The sequence below is a fragment of the Canis lupus genome, chromosome 7, assembly GCF_003254725.2.
Source record: "Canis lupus dingo isolate Sandy chromosome 7, ASM325472v2, whole genome shotgun sequence".
Taxonomy (NCBI): Eukaryota; Metazoa; Chordata; class Mammalia; order Carnivora; family Canidae; genus Canis; species Canis lupus.
Genome location: NC_064249.1, coordinates 16,180,269 through 16,199,528, shown reverse-complemented (window position 1 = coordinate 16,199,528; position 19,260 = coordinate 16,180,269). Strand labels below are relative to the sequence as shown.

At 41.0% G+C, this 19,260-nt stretch overlaps 1 protein-coding gene across 1 annotated transcript in view; it reads right to left on the bottom strand.

The window, feature by feature from the left end:
* The window catches only part of LAMC1 (laminin subunit gamma 1), a 117,986-nt gene that overhangs the window by 22,689 nt on the left and 76,037 nt on the right, over positions 1 to 19,260 (bottom strand). The window contains exons 3-16 of the mRNA XM_025430038.2: positions 18,268 to 18,398; positions 16,231 to 16,397; positions 13,162 to 13,350; positions 12,245 to 12,362; positions 11,763 to 11,861; positions 11,535 to 11,671; positions 11,037 to 11,159; positions 10,758 to 10,947; positions 10,334 to 10,446; positions 7,975 to 8,196; positions 7,664 to 7,852; positions 1,829 to 2,074; positions 1,197 to 1,350; positions 465 to 607 (exon numbers count right to left, since the gene is read on the bottom strand). Coding sequence (XP_025285823.1) covers positions 465 to 607; positions 1,197 to 1,350; positions 1,829 to 2,074; positions 7,664 to 7,852; positions 7,975 to 8,196; positions 10,334 to 10,446; positions 10,758 to 10,947; positions 11,037 to 11,159; positions 11,535 to 11,671; positions 11,763 to 11,861; positions 12,245 to 12,362; positions 13,162 to 13,350; positions 16,231 to 16,397; positions 18,268 to 18,398 — 2,221 coding nt within the window. The remainder of the gene's footprint in view (positions 1 to 464; positions 608 to 1,196; positions 1,351 to 1,828; positions 2,075 to 7,663; positions 7,853 to 7,974; positions 8,197 to 10,333; positions 10,447 to 10,757; positions 10,948 to 11,036; positions 11,160 to 11,534; positions 11,672 to 11,762; positions 11,862 to 12,244; positions 12,363 to 13,161; positions 13,351 to 16,230; positions 16,398 to 18,267; positions 18,399 to 19,260) is intronic.

The window sequence follows — 19,260 nt, the reverse complement described above, 5'->3', positions numbered from 1 at the left end:
GGCAAGTGTTTATGCCAAGGAGAAGCAGATGTTTAGATGTAACCGTACCAAAAGGGCCCCAAGGGTGGGAAGCAACTGCAGCCAGTAAGTCAACCAACAAGTAAGTTGTGAGCAGTCTCTCTCACTGTTGCATTATCTGCTCTAAGGAGGTGATCAACAGAAATGTTTCATTAAGTACAGTGGGAAAGCCCAGTAATCAAAGGGAGATTTTCCTCAGAAAGACAAAAGACTGGAAAAGAATCAGAAACACTATATGAGAAGATGTAAATAAGGCGGCTGTAAAGGAACTATAGAAGCTCTCAATCCCCAGTTTTAGAAAAGGATAATTTCATTGAGTTGAGCATTTTTGATGACTAGGTCAGCAGCCTTGACTGTAAGCCATGGGGCCAGATTGAGCTGGTGAGAGACTGTGGTTCTAACTGGGATTAGGAAAGACTTAGAGTTCTATGCTCCCAGCTCCTTACGTTTGCAGCCTTCGGGTCCAAATCCAAAGTGGTTGACCTCACAGTGCTCACAGTGCTGACCGGTGATGCCAGGCTGGCACTCACACTGGCCAGTGCGGATGTCACACTGCCCGTTGGTGGAACCCAATGCATGGCAGTCGCACCTGAAAATGAAGATGTGACATTTCTCTAGTAAGAAAAACAGACTCTAAGCAAACCTTCACCCCCTTTCAGCACAGAACTGATGTAATTTGTATTGGAAAACAGAATCTAAAAGGCTATTAATACAAAATGTTAAGGGTTTTTAAGCACCTGAGGTTCAAGTAATTTCCATGAGTTCTACTCAGAACCTCTTTTTCTAACCTAACCCACAGTTATTCTACTCCTAAAACCACTACAAAGGGGCTCTCCAACCTGACATTAGGTGCTGACCAGAAGTGTTGAACATAGAAATTCCAGGCTACAAGCCCTAGAGGATCTGACTCTAAGCATCTCAGAAAGCACCTCATAATTTGTAGTGTTTTAAATGTCACTCAGGTGACTGACACAACCAGAGCAGCTTCGTTTCACTCTTTCTCCCATTAGCTTCATTACCACTGTCCAGTACTGCCTCTAAGGGTACCTTGCCTGAATTAGACACTCAAATAATTCCTGAACAAAATCAAGACTACTATTATAGATAACTCATAAAAATCCATCTCTCACAATAAAAAGAGTGAAGACTACTTCCAGCAAAGGCACCTGGTGCCTCACCTCTCACAGCCCTGCCCACTCTGCAGGTTGTAGAATCCAGGGTCACAGGCTCCACAGTCCCGGCCGGTCACGTGGGGCAGACATTCGCACTGCCCCGTCACAGGGTTACAGCTGCTCTGCTGCTTTACGGTTCCATAGGGATTGCAAGCGCAAGCTAAGGTGGGAAGATAGAGACAGAAAAAGATGCAAATCACCTAAGAGAAATACTAACATATAAACAATACAGATTCTTTGGATGAAGTTGACCGGTACAGTAACCACTAGTCTCCTGTGGCTACTGAGCACTTGCAATGTGGCTGGTCTAATATGCAGCAAATGTGAAAGACACACTGGATTTTGAAGACTTGATATGGAAAAAACAGAGCATAGATCTCAATCATTTTTTATTGATTACTCATTGGAATGAATAATATGGTAGATCTATTAGGTTAAATAAACTATAAATTAAAATCAATTTCACCTTTTTCTCTTTAATGTTTCTCTTTATTTTACTATTTAAATAAAAATTTAAAATTTGTTAGTTTTTTATTTTGAACAGACCAAACAACTGTAAGTATTTAAAGAGTCCACACAATTTATTCTCGGGATAAATTAGTATGACTGTGACAGAACCTGGCTGATGGCTACATTACCTCTGCATTTGTCTGCTGGATTGGGAGCCAGGGGATTTCCAAAAAATCCGTCTTTGCATCGGTCACAGTAGAAGCCAGCAGTGTTATAGATGCATTTCAGGCATTCTCCTGTCAAGCGATTGCAATTTCCAACTGCATTGGGGTCGATGTTGTCATTGCATTGGCAGAGGCGGCAAAGCCTCACAGGGCCATTTCTACCCAGGGGGTCTCCAAAGTAGCCATCATCACAGAGCTCACACCTTTTACCTGGTCATGAAACAATCTGATGTTAGAAAAGAGAGGCTTCAGACATTCCTGGTGTCACTGGACACAAATGGTCTGGTTACAAAGAGCCTAGGTGAACCATCAGAAGTGAGGCAATATGCCACAGCAGACAGGGCACCAGCCCAGGAGAGCCGAGTGACTCTGGGCACATCTCCATTTTGTTATTAGAGAGATAGCACCTGTTTTGCCTACTTCATTCACTTCAATTGTCCTGAGGATTAACTGAAATCATGCATTAAAAGTGCTTTGTAAATGAGTCAGACTCAGGGTTTATTAACCTCTCCACGTTCATATGTTTATATTGGTTCATGATATTAAAAAAGATGAAGGGCCACTCAATGCCATAAGTTTCCTATACAACAGAGGAAGCAGGACAATCTTCTTCACAAAAATAAAAGGCATGTGCTAATCCTTGTTTGAACTATTTCAACTAGTACAGAATCAGAGTATTTTAGAAAAGAACTCAGAGATTATCATTTGCCACCAGCTTCCATTATAGGTAAGGGAACAGAGAGGTTAAGTAACTTGCCCACAATCTAACATCTAGGATCCAGAACTCTTGCCACCATACTAAGCTCACTGTTCCTCCTCTTCCCTTTTCCACTTTCCCATCACTATTAGCCCAAGTTGGGTTCTTGATATATTTGTAGCAGACAAGGACTGAATTAGCCTAAGCTTTCTAGAGAAATAAAAGTTTGCTCATGTACTCATTTAATGAATATTAGCTGAGCATCTACTATATACAGGCACTATTCTAGGTTGTCAAGATGATGTAGTGAACAAGGTGGACAAGATTTCTCCTCTCATGAAGTTTGCACTGTGGTTGGGGGAGGCCAGGCCACAGACATATAAATAAAAAAGATTATTTCAGATAGGGATAAGCATAAAGAATTTTAAAAACAGGGTAATGTGACAGAGTGGTAGTTACATCAGATGGTGGTTAGAGAAAGCTCTGTAAGGAGGAGATATTTGGAATAACATGGAAAGACATGGAAAAAAAAAAAAAAAAAACAGCCCAGGATAATATCCAAGGGAAGAACGTTCCAGAAAAACACTATGAGCTTATGGAAGTAGTAAGAGTCGATCATGCAGGTCACAATAAAAAAATATGGTTTAAATTAAAGCACAATGAGGTGGTATTAGAGGGTTTTAAGTGATGTAACCTGATTTACATTTTTTTTAAAGATTTTATTTATTTACTTGAAAAAAAGAGCATGTATGAGTGGAGGGCAGAGGGGGAGAGAGAGAGGGAGAAGCAGACTTCCCACTGAGCATGCAGCCCCATGTGAGGCTCAATTCCAGGACCCCAAAATCATGACCTGAGCTAAAGTCAGATGCTTAACCCACTGAGCCACCCAGGTGCCCAATTTACATTTTAAAAGGATTATCCTGGCTGCCCAGTGAGGTAGGATTGCAGGGAGACCAATGAGGAGGCTATTCTAGGTGAGAGACTGCAGTGGTATGGACCTGGGTGGTGGCAGGGAGACAGCGAAAAGCAGTCAGAAGTGAGAGTCAATCACACATACTGAGTGACTGATCCCAGGAAATGAAAGAACGAAGAATCAAGGACAAGCCTAAGATTTTAGCCTGAGCAAATAGATGAATGGTAGTAATTTCACTGAGATGAACAAGACTGGGGAAGGACAGGATTCAGGGTGGAGAGTAAGAGAAGAAATCAAAGATTTAGCTTGGATTTGTTTCGAGATGCCTTTAGCCATCTGACTCAAGAGCATAGCAGAAAATAATAGACACGTTCAAATTAGCAAGACCCAAAGAGAGTTTAATAAAGGTCCTCTCTATACAAGTATGGGCAGGGTGTCAGGAATTCCAAAGGACAGTATGTCACAAGTGGTAGTGACTGTAGGGCTCTATTGCCTGGGCCTCACGGGGTGGCTGCAGGGAGCAGTTAGCAAGAAGCTTATGTTAGAAAGGGCTGTTTGGAGAACCTTGATTAAGGTCACCAAGGCACAAGGACAACCCCCCCCCCCCCGCCCCGCCAGAGGGGGCTGTGGACTAAATACTCTGTCCCCACCCTCCTCCCTCTCTGTGACTTCCTATATGTGCTTCCTGCTGCCTGAACACAAGTGGAGGGCCCATCTGGAGTAGTGCATACAGGTCCCGCCATGGTGGAGAAAAATAAAGAATGGATATGGGGGGCATCTGCTATATGCCAAGCATATAGCAAAGCTTCCAGCCCACCAGCCAAGCAGAGATGGCAAGTCTATAGCCAGCACTCAGGAGACAGCATAGTTGGGGCCAAAGTCGCAGATTTTTCAGCAGGCATTGAAAGGTTTTTGAAGGCAGAAGATGAGATTTGTTTACCTGAGGAAGAATACATATAAAGTTGACATGGAAACCTTAGGCTGAGAATCAGAAGTGATGAAAGGAGCCTCAAGTGAAGAAGGAAGGAAGGAAACCCAAGAGAGGGCAGTGTCCCCAAAGGTGGGAGGAGAAATGTCTGGGGTGGGTGAGCAGTCATCAGCGTCCCCAGTTGCTGAGAGACAGGGTCAGAGGAAGACTGAAAACTGATCCTTGCATTTGGCAAATGGAGACTGCTGATGAGGTGAACAGGATCTGGGGCTGGGGGCAGGCCAGGAGGGGAAGAGACAGGACACGACAGGCCCTTCTCGTCTCTGATGAAAACGGATGTTCATTTGAGATCCCTCCCCAGACCAGGATTAGGACAGCATGTCAGTTCTGCTGATCAGCAGGTGCAGATCAGATCATCTGGCCATTCTAGATATGATCTATATTCAAAATGCCTTAAAATCTGTTTTGAATAAAACGATTTTAAAAATCTGGTAGGAAACCTAAAACAGAGCTGCATGGTAGACCGTGGAAAGCTTTCACGCCAAAATATCTTCTGGCAACAATGGCTAACCTATCCTTTTGTGTTAGAGTCCAGGATGTCAGTTCAAGTCCTGGATGTACTACTTATGTGACTTTGGGCAAGTTACGGACTTTTCTTTTGCCTTGGCTTTCCTTATCATCCTCTCCCCACCCCAGGCGAGGTTTTGTTCCTCCTCTCCTAGCCCTCTTAGGTGCATTCCTTTACCTGAACTAGCAATACTATCTTAAAAGTACCTGTGTTTCTCCCATACTTGTAGCCCCTGAAGAGCAGGGACCATCCCTATTCATCTTTGCAGAACCAAAGTCAGGCACTCAAATAGATGTGATGAAAAAAGAATACTATGCTGATTAATTTCCCTCAAGAGATCATTTTAAAGATCAAACGTGAAAGCACACCACGTGTGAAGATCTCAGGGACTATCGAGTTATTCCTGTTCTTCAGCAGTCTTCTAAATGAGAACATCTTACCCTATGTCTGCAATCTATTCGTTATCCAAAAAATATTTGCATTCATTCAACAAACACACGTCAAGTGTTATACTGGGTGTAGGAATACAAAAGTCATTAAGACAGACAAATGCCTGCTGCCACAGAGCTTAACAGGGGTGAAGGATGGGGAATATAGACAATAAACAAATGAATAAACAGAAAACTATCAAGTGGCTAAAAAGTGCTATGAAAAAAGTAAAGCAGGATATAGGACTAACAAGTGAGGGCATTATCTTTCACAGAGTCTATGCTGTTTTTCACGTAGACCTCTAGACCCAAATTAATAGCCTCAGGAATTGCTATAGCTCATTCCCTTCAAGCCAAGTGATAACGAACAAAACAAATCCATCTCACAAGTCTTGTGTGAGAGACACCTGGTTACAGACTAATAAATTTACACCATTTTGCAAGATCTCCTATATTGCACTCTATTACATATGCCAAGTGGTCTCAACTCACCATAGGTGTCATTCAGCATAGCTATGAGAACACCTCCACAGTGCTTAACTTGTTTATGTTTGCAGTCTACCCAATGGAACAACAGAGTAAGCAAAGGGATCTCTCACCAAAACACTGTATTAAGTACATATAAGAGTAGATTCTGCAAGTGGGATGCTTGCTCTATGCTATGGCAGTAGAGTAAGGGGTCCTAAAATCCTGAGGTAGTGGTGCAGGGAGGGTTTACTGAGGAAAGCCTTCCTGGGGAAGTGATGTTTCAACCCAACTCCATGGAAAAGATCGGAGTTGGCCAAGAAAAGTGAGGTTTGAGTCTTGGGCTAAGGAATTCTAAAAAAAAAAAAAAAAAAAGAAAACTGTGTATAATAGGCCATAGAGTCTGGCTCATTTGATGGATTATAAGCCCAGGATGGACAGAGCAGAGAGACTGATGGCAATAGTAGGTGGAAGGGAATGAGGTCAGAGAAATCCATCTGTGAGCCCCTATCAGGCCATTGTTTTAAAAAACACACAAACAGAAAAGAGTAAAAAATCTGAAAGTCTATGCTAGTTTCTACTTATTTTCTCAACTACCTTAAGCAAATGATTGAATCGTTCTGTGTTGCAATGCCCTTGTGCTCAGTGTGGGGGTCACTGGGGTAGGAAAAGGAAGGTAGGGTGTTTCGATGTTCCCAAGGATTAAAAAGTGTCTTGATGATGTACAAGAGAGGCGAATTATTAGCTCAGTGGTTTTTTTGTGTATGTTTTTTTTTTTACTTATTTCCAGGTGCTGGAGCAGTCTCTTCTGAACAAAAAGTCTGTAATGGAGTCAAGGGTTGTATGAGAAGCCTTGCCAATACCTCACCATTGCATGGAGGCTAAAGGCAATGGAAAAAGAGAAATGGCCGTTAATAAGCCTTGGTCTCCTTGGTCAGCACGACAGTTCCTTAGGTAGCTAGGAAAGATCTACTTTTACATTCTTATCAAAAAGAAAGAAACTCGGGCAGCCCAGGTGGCTCAGTGGTTTAGCACCGCCTTCAGCCAAGGGTGTGCTCCTGGAGACCAGGGATCGAGTCCCACATCGGTCTCCCTGCATGGAGCCTGCTTCTCCCTCTGCCTGTGTCTCTGCCTCTCTGTCTCTGTCTCTCTCTCTCTCATGAATAAATAATTTTTTTAAAAAAGAAAGAAAGAAAGAAAGAAAGAAACTCAGAGAATGGGAACAGACGTCTATCCAAAGCTATAAAAATATTTTTTCCCAACTAAATGCACTGGGCTCCGATGCACTGAAAAGACTATTTAAAGAAAGAACAGAAAGAATTTAAAGAATGTAAAAATTGCCACTTTATATCAAGAATCCCAGGACAGCCCCACAGACTAAAAATCAAATGTTGGTTCTCATCTTAGGTGGGAGAGTATACAGTAGTGGCCATGAGCTCCTCCAATGACCAGCCATACAGCTTGGATATGTAACTTTCATGTCTCTGTGCCTCAGTGTTCTTAGCTGTAACATGGGGATAATAGCAGAAGCTACCTTATGGGGTTGGGTGGATTAATGAGGTACAATGTGTAAAGTGCTCAGAAAAGTATGTGGCCATAAATATGTTAGCTATTACTTGTATCCAATATGTATTCTATGAATCTATAATAAATCTCTTTCATGCAAAACTTTCACCTGCTCAGAAAACTGTCATCACTGAGCCAAACAACCAGCTGAAGTCTGCAAACCCTCAAAATTCTGCTTGCCAAGTTATTTTTGTAGGATGGAACACTGAGAGCAGATGGGAAGAATGGACTTACCGGTGGTGCCAGTAGGACAGTTGGTGCACACCACCTCCTGCGTCTTAGGGACGACGGCACAACTGGAGCCCCCAGGACATGGACAGGGCTGACAATCGGAGGAGGAGCCCGTGGTTGAATCTCCATAGTACCCATCACTGCACTTCTCACAGTGGGGGCCAGCTGTATTGTCTCTGCAGTCACAAACACCTATTGGGAGAGTGGGTATGAGAGAAGAGGCAAGTGAGTAAGCAAATAAGACCAGGAGCACTTTCCTGCCCATCCGCTGAAGAGGATTTAGGTCTTGTAGCCACCAAAGATCATCATCTCACCTGTCTCAGGGTCACAGGTCTCACTGTGTCCATTGCAGGTACAAAGCACGCATGGACTGTATGGCCCGAGACTCGGAGTTTCTCTTCTGTAACCTGAGAGGCACATCTCACAAAACTGCCCTCCATATCCCACCGGACAGGTGCAGGACTCCACCCAGGTGGCAGGCACCCCGGGCCCAGGGCGAGCGCTTGTTAGGGTGACATCATCCAAATATCCAGCACCTGTGAATGGTGTGGATTAGAGAATCACTGAACTGGCTTCTGTTTTCCAAAAGCCTACAAAACGTTAATAAAGCTAAAGAGTAATCAGACACAAAATCGCAGAGATATTCAGCTATTAGTTTAACTTATCTATTAGAGGAGATAATTAGAAAACAGTGTTCACAGCAGTCCTGGTGCTAAGTATCTGGAAGGGCAGAGAGGCAAACATGTTTTTAAACACACACACACAACCAGATCTGTTGGATTTTACAGTTGTCTCAATCACCAGTGTGAGAAAGGAGAAGCACTGTGCAATAATCTGGGGCAAGAAGAGATCAGAGCAAGAGTGTAAGGGACAAGAAGAGTTTAGGGCTGTAGCCATTAAGCAGTGTTTTTGTTCTTTTGCCACAAAAGCAGGTCTTGACTATAGAGTTCAGGGATAAGAAAGCAATGAAAGTACCTGCCAACAAGCACTACTCAACTATACTTTTTTTGCCCTGCATAAAATAGGAAAAATTGGTAACCAATTTTAATATTCAGGGCTACTTTGGCAAATAGGCAATTATTCCAAAGCCAATAAGTCATATATCACAAAGCTTTCCTGCTTTCAGAAGAAAATAAAAACAGGAAACCATATACTGGCTTAGACCAATGGATCATCCAAAGCAACAGGGCACTTGATCGCCCAGCAGGAATATTCATTCCATCAAGTGTCAGTCCTTAATTACATCATCATATTTTCCTATGTTATGAAATGTCAACCTGCCTTTTATAAAATTCTTAGAGATTGACAACCTCAGGGTGAAGACATCTCTTCTATGATTGCTTTGAACATAGTTACTTTTGATATATTTATGGATTTTGTCAACAGTTAGATCATGAGATCTACCCGTTGGCTAATATGCTTCCAGTTCTAACCATTCTTAAGTCTCCCATCCCAAAAAGTACTCTTACTCTAATCTTATGTATATTCTTGAATTATAATCCATCTCTTTTCCTTCCCTTACAAACTTCTTAAAAGAGTAAGTTTTACTTCTTTACCTTCAAATTACTTATCAAAGCACTGCAAATAATTTCAGTTTCAACACTTTTTTTAAAAAGATTTTTTAATTTATTCATTTGAGAGAGAGAACAAGCAAAAGCACAAGCAGGGGAGAGGGCCAGAGGGAGAGGGAGAAGCAGACTAGATTCCCCACTGAGCAGGGAGCACAACACATAGCTCCATCCTAGGACCCTCGGATTATGACCCGAGCTGAAGGCAGACACTTAATGGACTGAGCCACTCAAGCGCCCCTGGTTTCACCAATGATTCCTTACTCACCTGTTTCAAAATCCAATGCGCCATCTTTATAAACCCGCTAATTGTTTCTCCTCCTTAAAATTCTTTTTCTCCCTTGAGTCCCAACACATGGTCCTTACATAACGATGTTTCTGGGGTTGCACTTGTTCTCTTTCTGTATTTTTTGTCTTATTTCCAAGTTTAAAAATTATTACCCATAGGTGGTCAACCTTTCAATCTCCAGTCCTAAATTATTCCTAAACCCCATACCATTATTTCTAACAACTTAAATGATATTTTCATCTGGATATTCATGAAGGCCTCTTAAAAACCAACACATGCAAGCTGCTGATGCCACTCACAATGCCACACCATCACTCTGACTCCATCCAAACAGCTTTAGCTTTCTACAGAAAAAGGTCCTCATTAAGAAAAAAAAAATTATAGGAAAAAAATTTTAAAGGCATACTTAAAACAGCTTTGTTTATCTAACAATATAATGAACCTTCACTCAGGAATTTGTGATTTTTCATATTTAGCCAATAGTTTAAAGGGCTTAGCAATAAATAAAAAGAAATAAAGGTTAAGCATGTGAGCCAATAGAATTACAGTAAGATTCTTATAATATATTTAGATATAAAGTACCTCATCAAGCTTATTCATTATGAAACAATGCCATTTATTAATTTTAGCAAATTTTCTCCAAGTCCTTGAAAGTGTTTAAACAAATGCATTCTTTTTATACATAATTCACATATAATGAAATAATTTATAGGATCAATGCTATAGTATTGGGACTTTAGAGATAAACTTTTGCATTATTATGGATCCTTTTACCTAATCATCTTAAGAATGCTCTTAAATTATATCATAACTTACTTCTCTCACTATAGGTCCCACGGATTTTGATTGAGGTCAAATTGTTTAGGAGCTTCTGAAATTCAAAAGGGCTAAGAGGAGGCCTCCAAGGGTAATCTGTTGCTTCATGGAGCCTAGAAAGAAAGGGCCACATTAACCTCTTTAAGGGCAATCCTGGGTGCCGAGAAAGCACTTCTTACACATTTATCCACTAACAATGCAATGCTCTGACAATCTAACCAAGTCAGAAACAGGTCTGTTGGTTGGACAGTACAACTGGAAAGGGTACAGGTAAATAAAGAGAAGGCTTGAAGGCTTCCTTCTCCAAAGGCACCTTTATAAAATCACCTTCTTCAACAGACAGCTTGAGGCCTGATAAGCTTAGGTAAAGAAACGACTTTTATAATTCTGGTCAAGAGAGATTTTACAAAGACGACTGTCTTACCTGAAGACATATTTCATAGTGGTCTCACTTGGATAGGAATTGCCCTGAGCAATCAGGGGCACAGACACTCTCAGGCCAGCTCCCTCCAGCACCAGGTCTTCTGCAGAGAGCCGAGTATCTCGCCTGTCCACTCGAAAGGAGAAGGAGAGGTTCTGACCATAACTCCACACCTGCTTGCCCAAGAACTTTGCTGGAAAGTAGACAGAGTGGTGTGCAAGAATGTGAGAATGAGACTACATAGGAGCACACATCACCAGACTGCCTCTTAGCCTTACTTACCAGGAGCAATGAAGTATCTAGGAAAGTAACTATCTGAGATGACGGCAATATCCTGCCTCTCAGAGGACCACTCCAGTGATGCTTCAGAGCCGTCCCTTTGTTCCACACGCCACCCGTCTTCATCTGCAAGCACAGGATGAAAACACAAGTGCCATCACACTCTAAACATCCTAAGTGCAGGACCTCTATAGACCACAAAAATATATAGAAAGTAACCAGTAAACATTTTTGAATACATGGATCTTATGACAGTGCCTATATATGTTATACCTCTCAGGCTGTATTGTGATTTTCCATAAATTTATACTAAAGTGAATTCTAAAGCCATATGTTTTCATTAAATGAAAAAGCCAAAGAGCCAACCAAAAATATCACATACATTAAAAAAACAAAATGTTGCCACCATCAAAAAATCCTCAAAATTTACTGATTTTTTAAAAAATACCATTAAGTCTCGTTTCATAATTCTGGGAGACAGAAAGGGAACATCCAAATTACCGATCTGAAAGGTAGAGGTTATCGAATAAACACTGTAGCCAACAGCATTTGTACAGACAGAAGAATGCCCAAAGCAGAAGCAGGGTGTGCAACCCCTAGGATTAGATGATTCCAGATTAAAAAATCCAGGTTTGCATCTGAAAAACATAAAGATATAATCAGGAATTTTTTGGACTTGAAATATGAGACCAGAAGAAACACAACACAGCTAGAGAAAGAATGAGCTACCTCTCACAATTGAAGCCTTCAACATTGTCTTTGCAAACACATCTTCCTGTTTCAACATTACATTCATCTATGCTGCCAGCAGGATTACAAGAGCATGGCCTATTAGATGGAAAAAGGAATAAAACAGAGAAGAGAAATGAGAAAAGAATTCCACTCTTAAAGTCAACCTTTTGTTTTACATGTTAATACATTTTTTTTAAAAAAAAGAAATACATAAAAAAGCAAAAAGAGTCCTAAAGTCAGTTTCACATTTGGATTTGGTTCAGTCAAGGAGACCTATCATACAGACCTTTTTGATACTAAAAACCCTGCTTCATCTCTGCTACAAACCAATCCTGGGTCATCCTTACAGCTAGAAGTTCTTGAAAATTACTATGGGGAAAAATGTTTATACTGCTGCAGACAAGCCACAAGATCTCTTACTCTGGATTGACTACATTTAGATTCCCCCCGCCGCCTTTTCCAGTTTTGAGAAGTCTTACCTACATCCTGCCTCAGTGAGAGAATGGTATCCAGGCTGGCAACGGTCACACTTCTCACCCATCACTCCTGGCTTACAGCTACACCTGCCGTAGCTATCACACTGTGTGCTGAGAGAGCCTAAAATTTAAAGAGCTTGTCAGCAACCAGAAATGTAAGTAAAATTAGTATGTCAAAGAAAAAAAAATAGGTAACTAAAAACAATACTTGAAACCTAATATGCAATCTCTAGATAGTTTCAGAGAGAATAAAGACCAAATTTTCAATCCTAATTATCTCAAAATCATATTCCTTTGAGCCATAACATTTTAACTTTCCGGAAACACACCCTACTCATCAATGTTGAAAAACAGATCACTCTGCACCCAATGATAAACTAACTGAACACAAAACCAGTTACTTCTCTGTGAGCAGAGCACAGGCTCCATAAGGCCCATGTCTAGAATTTAAGTATCTCCAGGCACAACAAAATAAACGTCATCCTTGAAAGAGTAGAAGAAACTCAGAGCACTCCACATCTGTGAACACACACGAACATACTGAGAAAGTTTAGCCCTTTACGGATCGTAAACTAAACAAAATCATTAACAGGGAAGGACTCACAAAGCAGTTAACCTTTTCCAGTCAAAGTTCATATGGTCTCTAGGATCATGTTACTAATTATTTACACAAAACCATTACTCAGGCCAGCCCCACACTTATTTATATACACCAGAAAATCATCGGAAAGTTTAACTTGATTAAACAGAGTGGAGGTTGGGGAGTCAGGAAGATCCGGAGTCGTTTACGTGTTACAATAATGTACACAATTCCATACTTCACCTGTGCAGATGCCCAGGAAGCAGAGCTTTTTTTCAGGGGAGACAAGGAGTACTTCTGTTTGTCTTTCAATCCATCAGGCTGATGCTGGAGGACTTACCTACAGGACTACAGTGACATGGAGAGCAGGCTTCATGGCTCACAAGGCGGAAGAAATTCTCCCGGCACCTCTCACAGTTGGCACCATCTGTGTTACCCTGGCAGTTGGTACAGTGGCCACCATGGCCGGTGGACCGATATAGTTCAGGGTCAAAGTAGCACTCCTGGGATCGGCCATTACAGTCACAGGCTGTCGGCCAAAACATAGGAGTTGAGTCAGATCCACGTTCCTTTGATGAATGGCATTTCAAAAGACTAAGAAAACCAAACCATGATTTCCCACATCTCCATAGCACAATGGGCAGTAGAATAAGAACGTCCACTTAATGCATCGTTCATTTAAAAACAAAAACAGTAGGTCAATAAAGGCTTTAGATAGCCAGGTTATCAGTTTACTAAGAAACGTTCTTATCAAAAACAATGCCATCATAAAACACCAGAATTCCTGAACTTGGGCATCTCCAGGGAATTGTTTATATGCAAGTAAAAGGCAAGTCAAATTGCAACTTGTCTGAATCTTTATCCTTCGTTCTAATACCAACTCCAACAACAGAGGGCTTTATATGCAGGCTTTAATTTACCTTAACTTTTCAGGTCCCAGACAATTGAAATACAGTAAGACACTAACTTTCGAAGTGCCAGATTACTTGCATGGCCAGACTGGCGTAACCTGAGACACATGGGTTAAAATTAGCACTTCTGTAGATGGAAGCAGAACTGAAGGGAAATCTAGCTTCACCAGACACATCCTTCTACTGGGGAGCCACAACGCCAACTGGGTCCTCTGTTAAGTAGCTATATTCCCTACAGAACACAACTATATTTTAAGAACAAGTATATGGAGTTATAGAACTTCTTTTCCATACTTATAGTAAGTTTATTTTCTTAGAATTATTGATTCTACACTAAGTATAGGCAGTATCTTGGGCACTAAACACAATTTTATTTGATTTCAGATAAAGCAAATTGTTTTTAAAAAATGTTAGAATATATTTTTCTTTTTTTCACCTCCTTCTTTATAATCTGTTCTTTTGTACTATTATACTTGAAAACATTTTGGAAACTTGAATTACTGGCACCAAATATTAGAGTTGTGTTAAGTAACTCGTAGAGTTGCCTTTCTCTTCTTCATTGGCTATTTCTCTTCCCTCAAGCCTCCTTAGATAATCCTGCACATCCCATCCCCAGCCAAACCCAGCCCATCCCCACCCTAAATGGTTTGGTGCTCTGGGACCATGAAGCAGAACAGTTCCCTTGACTACACAGGTGAAGCAGACACTGTTGTTTCCTTCATCAGCTAGTAAGAGAGAAGGCTCTAATTTTCTCTTCTCCAACCCCAGCATCCTGACAATATTGTAGTACTATTCTAACCTCCAGAAACTTCATTCTTTGAAAAGCTGAAGTGACCCAAGGAAGAAGGCAAATTGCTTTAGTTCCTCATCAAACTCCTTTAGAAATTATATTCAGTCCATTTCCCGGTGGTAAACTGGCAATACATGGTTATGCTTTTTTCATAATGTTCCTGGAGAGACTCAAAATATGACCCTATCACTTAGAAAAATACTTTTGAAATACATGTGTACGTTTATTTAAATATCATATCATAGGGGTATTTCAGTGTTTCTGTTAAGACTTTTATCATGTTGCTTCTAACACCAGCTATTACGCTTCAGTAAAGGAACTGAAGCTCAAGCAAGTGCCTAAGAATTCTAGAGGAGGCTGCACAATTTATCTTTAAATCTGAGATTTGCTGAGGAAAAGGGAAGATAAGAAAAACTGCTCTAGGCAACTAACAAATAGTCATGAGTCAAGATATTGGTTGTTTCTCAAGGTTTCTAACAATAATTCCAGTGAATTCAGAGTATCCTTCTTATTCCTTTTTTTTTTCTTTTTAAAGATTTTATTTATTCATTCATGAGAGACAGAGAGAAAGAGAGGCAGTGACACAGGCAGAGGGAGAAGCAGGCTCCATGAAGGGAGCCTGACGTTGGAACTCAATCCCGGGACTCTAGGATCACGCCCTGGGCCGAAGGCAGGCGCTAAACCGCTGAGCCACCCAGGGATCCCCCTTCTTCTTATTCCTTTATTAAGAGTATATGATAGGCAATATTGATAAGGTCAGAAAAAATTATCGCTGCTTTAAAAGTTTCTTATTTTTAAGTCCTTGACAAAGCATGATTGCGTAGTTTCGTGGTTCCTTTCTGAGGCTTCTTTCTCTATCTGTTCAAAATAAACCAAGCCATTACAAAAGGATAAAATGATGTGCAATCTTTTTCCTTTTACCCTTTTCTAGAACTACTAGGACCTACTTTCCTTCCCAAAGTCACCCACCTCTGCATGGGAGGAGTAAGAAAATCCTCCCCTTTGTGCTCTTTAGAAATAAGGAAATGGGGCAGCCCCGGTGGCGCAGCTGTTTGGCGCCGCCTGCAGCCCAGGGTGTGATCCTGGAGACCCAGGATGGAGTCCCGCATCGGGCTCCCTGCATGGAGTCTGCTTCTCCCTCTGCCTCTCTCTCTCTGTCTCTATGAATAAATAAATAAAATCTTAAAAAAAAAAAAAAAAAAGAAATAAGGAAATGTGTTTTAAGAAACGAAGGAAAAATAATTTTGAGAAATAATCATTTGAACGGCAGTCCTACTTTAGAACTTGACCTACCCAACACATGTTAATCAGTGACCCCGACTGCTTGCATAAATGACCATTGGTAGGAGAATATTTTGTGTGCATCAAAGACAAGACCAGAGAAACCATGTTTTATGGCAGGCTACACTGGCCCAGGACTTGGATCTAAGTGAAGTTCTGAACCTTAGAGATGCTGCTCCCAGTCTGATATGTGTGTTCATGAAGGAAACACAAACGAACCTACTTTATATTGGTAGCCAATTGCCTGCATCTATGATTTTCCTCTGATGTGCATGTAGTTTACCATTCTTTGCTCTCAAATTACAGAAGCAGCACTGCCTTTCAGAGTTTTCCTTTCAAGGAGGAACAGAAGGAAGTCACCCATTCCTTCTCCCCACTCTGGAAGTTCTCAAGATAATTTAACAGACTGAGGCCAAGGGGCACTCACGCAGGCATTCACTGGCGCTCTCGGCAGTTGCCCTCCTCCACGGCCGGTCGTTGAAGAAAGGCAGACACTTTTCACAGTCTACCCCATAAGTATTATGTTTGCAATTACACACCAACTTGTCAAATTCATTCTTCACACACTCACTTGCATGTCCGTTGCATTTACACCTGGGAAGAGAACAGACAATCAAAAATATGAAGGGGCCATAAAGTCACAGAAATAGATGCAGAAACATGATGTACAAAGAGAACTAAACACAACCCCAGGATGTATTTCTGGTTTTACCATTCAAGACTGTAAACTGAGGAACTAAACAAAATTAAATAATGAATGTTTGAGTTTTCAGGTAAAAAGGAAGAATCAAACAAGCAAACTCCCCCACCCTAAAACATCTGTATTTTACAAGGAATGGGGCATTAACCAGACACAGGAAGAAAGTGTCTAACAATTTTGGAGCCTTCAATGATTTCTAGGATCTCTTCCTGAAGTCAACTGTGTCAAGCAGCAGCCAAGTGTGGAGGTCAAGCAGAGCAAGGACCTGGGAGCCTGGCTGCATGGGTTTGGAACCCTGCCCTATGACTTACGAATGTAACTTAACCCCTATGCCTTACCTGTAAAATAGGGATGATGAAAATGTCAATTTCACAAGTTATTGGGAGGATCAAGAAGCTGCTTAATTTATGTGCTTAGGATTGTGCAGGCACAAGTCAAAAATTCGGTCAGCTGTTACCCATCCTAATGATTTTAAAGTACCCAGATCTGAAGGTAATAAGAGACATCTAACACCTCACCACCATATGGAACTCTGATACTCCCTCAGGTTGTTTGGGGCAAGGATCCCTGCAGGATCCCTTGATGCAGGTACAATCATAAGGGACTCATGGAAATGCCCATGAATACTAAAACTTGCTCTGGTGCCCTGATGTTTCCCTCACTGCCTTCTTTAAAGATAGAAGCTGTTCCAGAGCTCCCACCACTACTTCATAATACGTTTCAAACCTTTCCAAAACATCTTCAGTATACCAGGATAAATCCCAAATTCATATCCCCAGCTTTCATCTATCCATCCTTGACTGGTACACAAATTCAGATGTCCCCCATAACCTAAAATTTTACACGTCTACAACTAAACTCATCATCTCCCTACATTAGCCCATCTTCTTCATTTCCTTAATAGTACCACCATTCTCCTGATCATTAAACCTTAAAATCATCTTTGACTAAAGTCCTGATAATTCTCGCCTCACAATAAAATCCATCTAAAACGTTCCTTTCCATTCTATTGTCACCACCCTGATGTCAGGTATTTGTCACCTAACACCTGGATCACAGCATCATAACAAGAATATGAATTCTCTCAATAGTACTCTACTTTCACCTTGCCTACAATTAATTTTCCTCACCACTCTTTAGACATCAGAGGCCTACTCTAAAATAGTATATGATTTATCACTGATTAGTCTCTAACACCTTTCACTCCATCAATTCTACAAATTCACAGAAAAGATTTTCTTTAAGCCTTGTAGGTCTATAATCTCCCAACCCTACATTTCTGCTCATTACATGCCCATCCTCTTGCATCCCACCCACACAACCTCCTTCCTTATTCAAACTCTACCCATTCTTTAAAGCCTAGCTTAGTTCCCCCATCTGCTTCTCTAGACTGACAGTTCTGTTTCATTCTCTGACCTATGGCCTCTTTTAATCTAAAATATGTTTTCATTTTTCACATGTTCATACATCGCCTGCCCCATTCACTTTGTAGGGCCCAAGAAGGTCAAATCCTTCTCAGTAGGTGAATGTCTCATGTTTCCTTCCTTGGTGGCTTCAGAGATTCTATCGCAGAGCTTTGCACTGAAGTGCCCAGGAGGAATTCACCAAGTGTGCTGATTTGACAAGGTTTTAGAAAACCTAATTACCTTGTTTCCAGGATAATGAGGTCTAACAACATTACTAATATGGTTGTAAGCAAGTTGCTACCTTCACTTCTAACCTAAAACCCCAGTCACTTTGAAAGTTATTTAATAGTTTACTTACCTACCACCCACAGCAAAATCAGAGATTGCGTAATAATAGGACTTGAGAACTTTGGGGTCGTTAAACACTTCATCTCCAAAAGTGTTCAGGCGATTGAGAGTTACTCTGATGTCAGTAGCAGTTACCCATTCCTGTCGGGAGGGGAAAAAAAGAAAAGAAAAGAGAAAACAGAAAAAAGTAAAGGGACTGAAGATGAGAGACATAAATGGAACAAAATTTTCTAAATTTTTCAGTTAATATATAATGTGACTTATGTCCTCTTCTAGCATTAAATCTGTTATAATGTTTAATATGACTTCCTTAATTTCCTAATATTTTTCTCCTTGACTCTTCTCTTCTTTTATTGAAGTTGTGTGACCACTCAGAGTCCCAAAAGTAGGAATAATACTCGTTTCTTCACATGGATGTTGAGAAGCTTAAATGAAATATACTTTTAAATGCTTAGCATACAGGAGGTATTCAACACACATGTCCCTTCTCTCCACCTTGTATCCATACCCCCAATTCAGTCAGAGAAACCAGCACAGAGCTCATGGGGCACCACGGTGGCATTAGGTATGCTGGTCATTGCCTTCTCCTGCCCATTTTGTACCATCTGTCTCTTCTTCCATCCCCAATCCACTACTGAAGAGATCTGGGAGAGACATTCAAGTACAAAATAATAAAGCATTACACTGGCCAGAACCAATCAGATGTAGTTTTTGTTTTGATCTTTTCCAAATCCAAATCTTTTCCAAATTTTGATCTTTTGATCCTTCCCTGGCCACCCAATCTAAAATTACTGCCCACCCCAACACCCTTTTTCACTTCCCTGTTTTATTTATATTGTCTGTTTCCACTACAACCCCTGCCACCCTGCTACTGCTGCCACTACCAAGACGGTAAGCCCCAGGAGGGCAGGACTTATTTGCTTTGTGGACTGCAGTTCCCTTGGTGTTTAGCATTCAGTAGGTGCTCAAATAACATTTGCTAAGCAAATGAAAAAATCTGAAG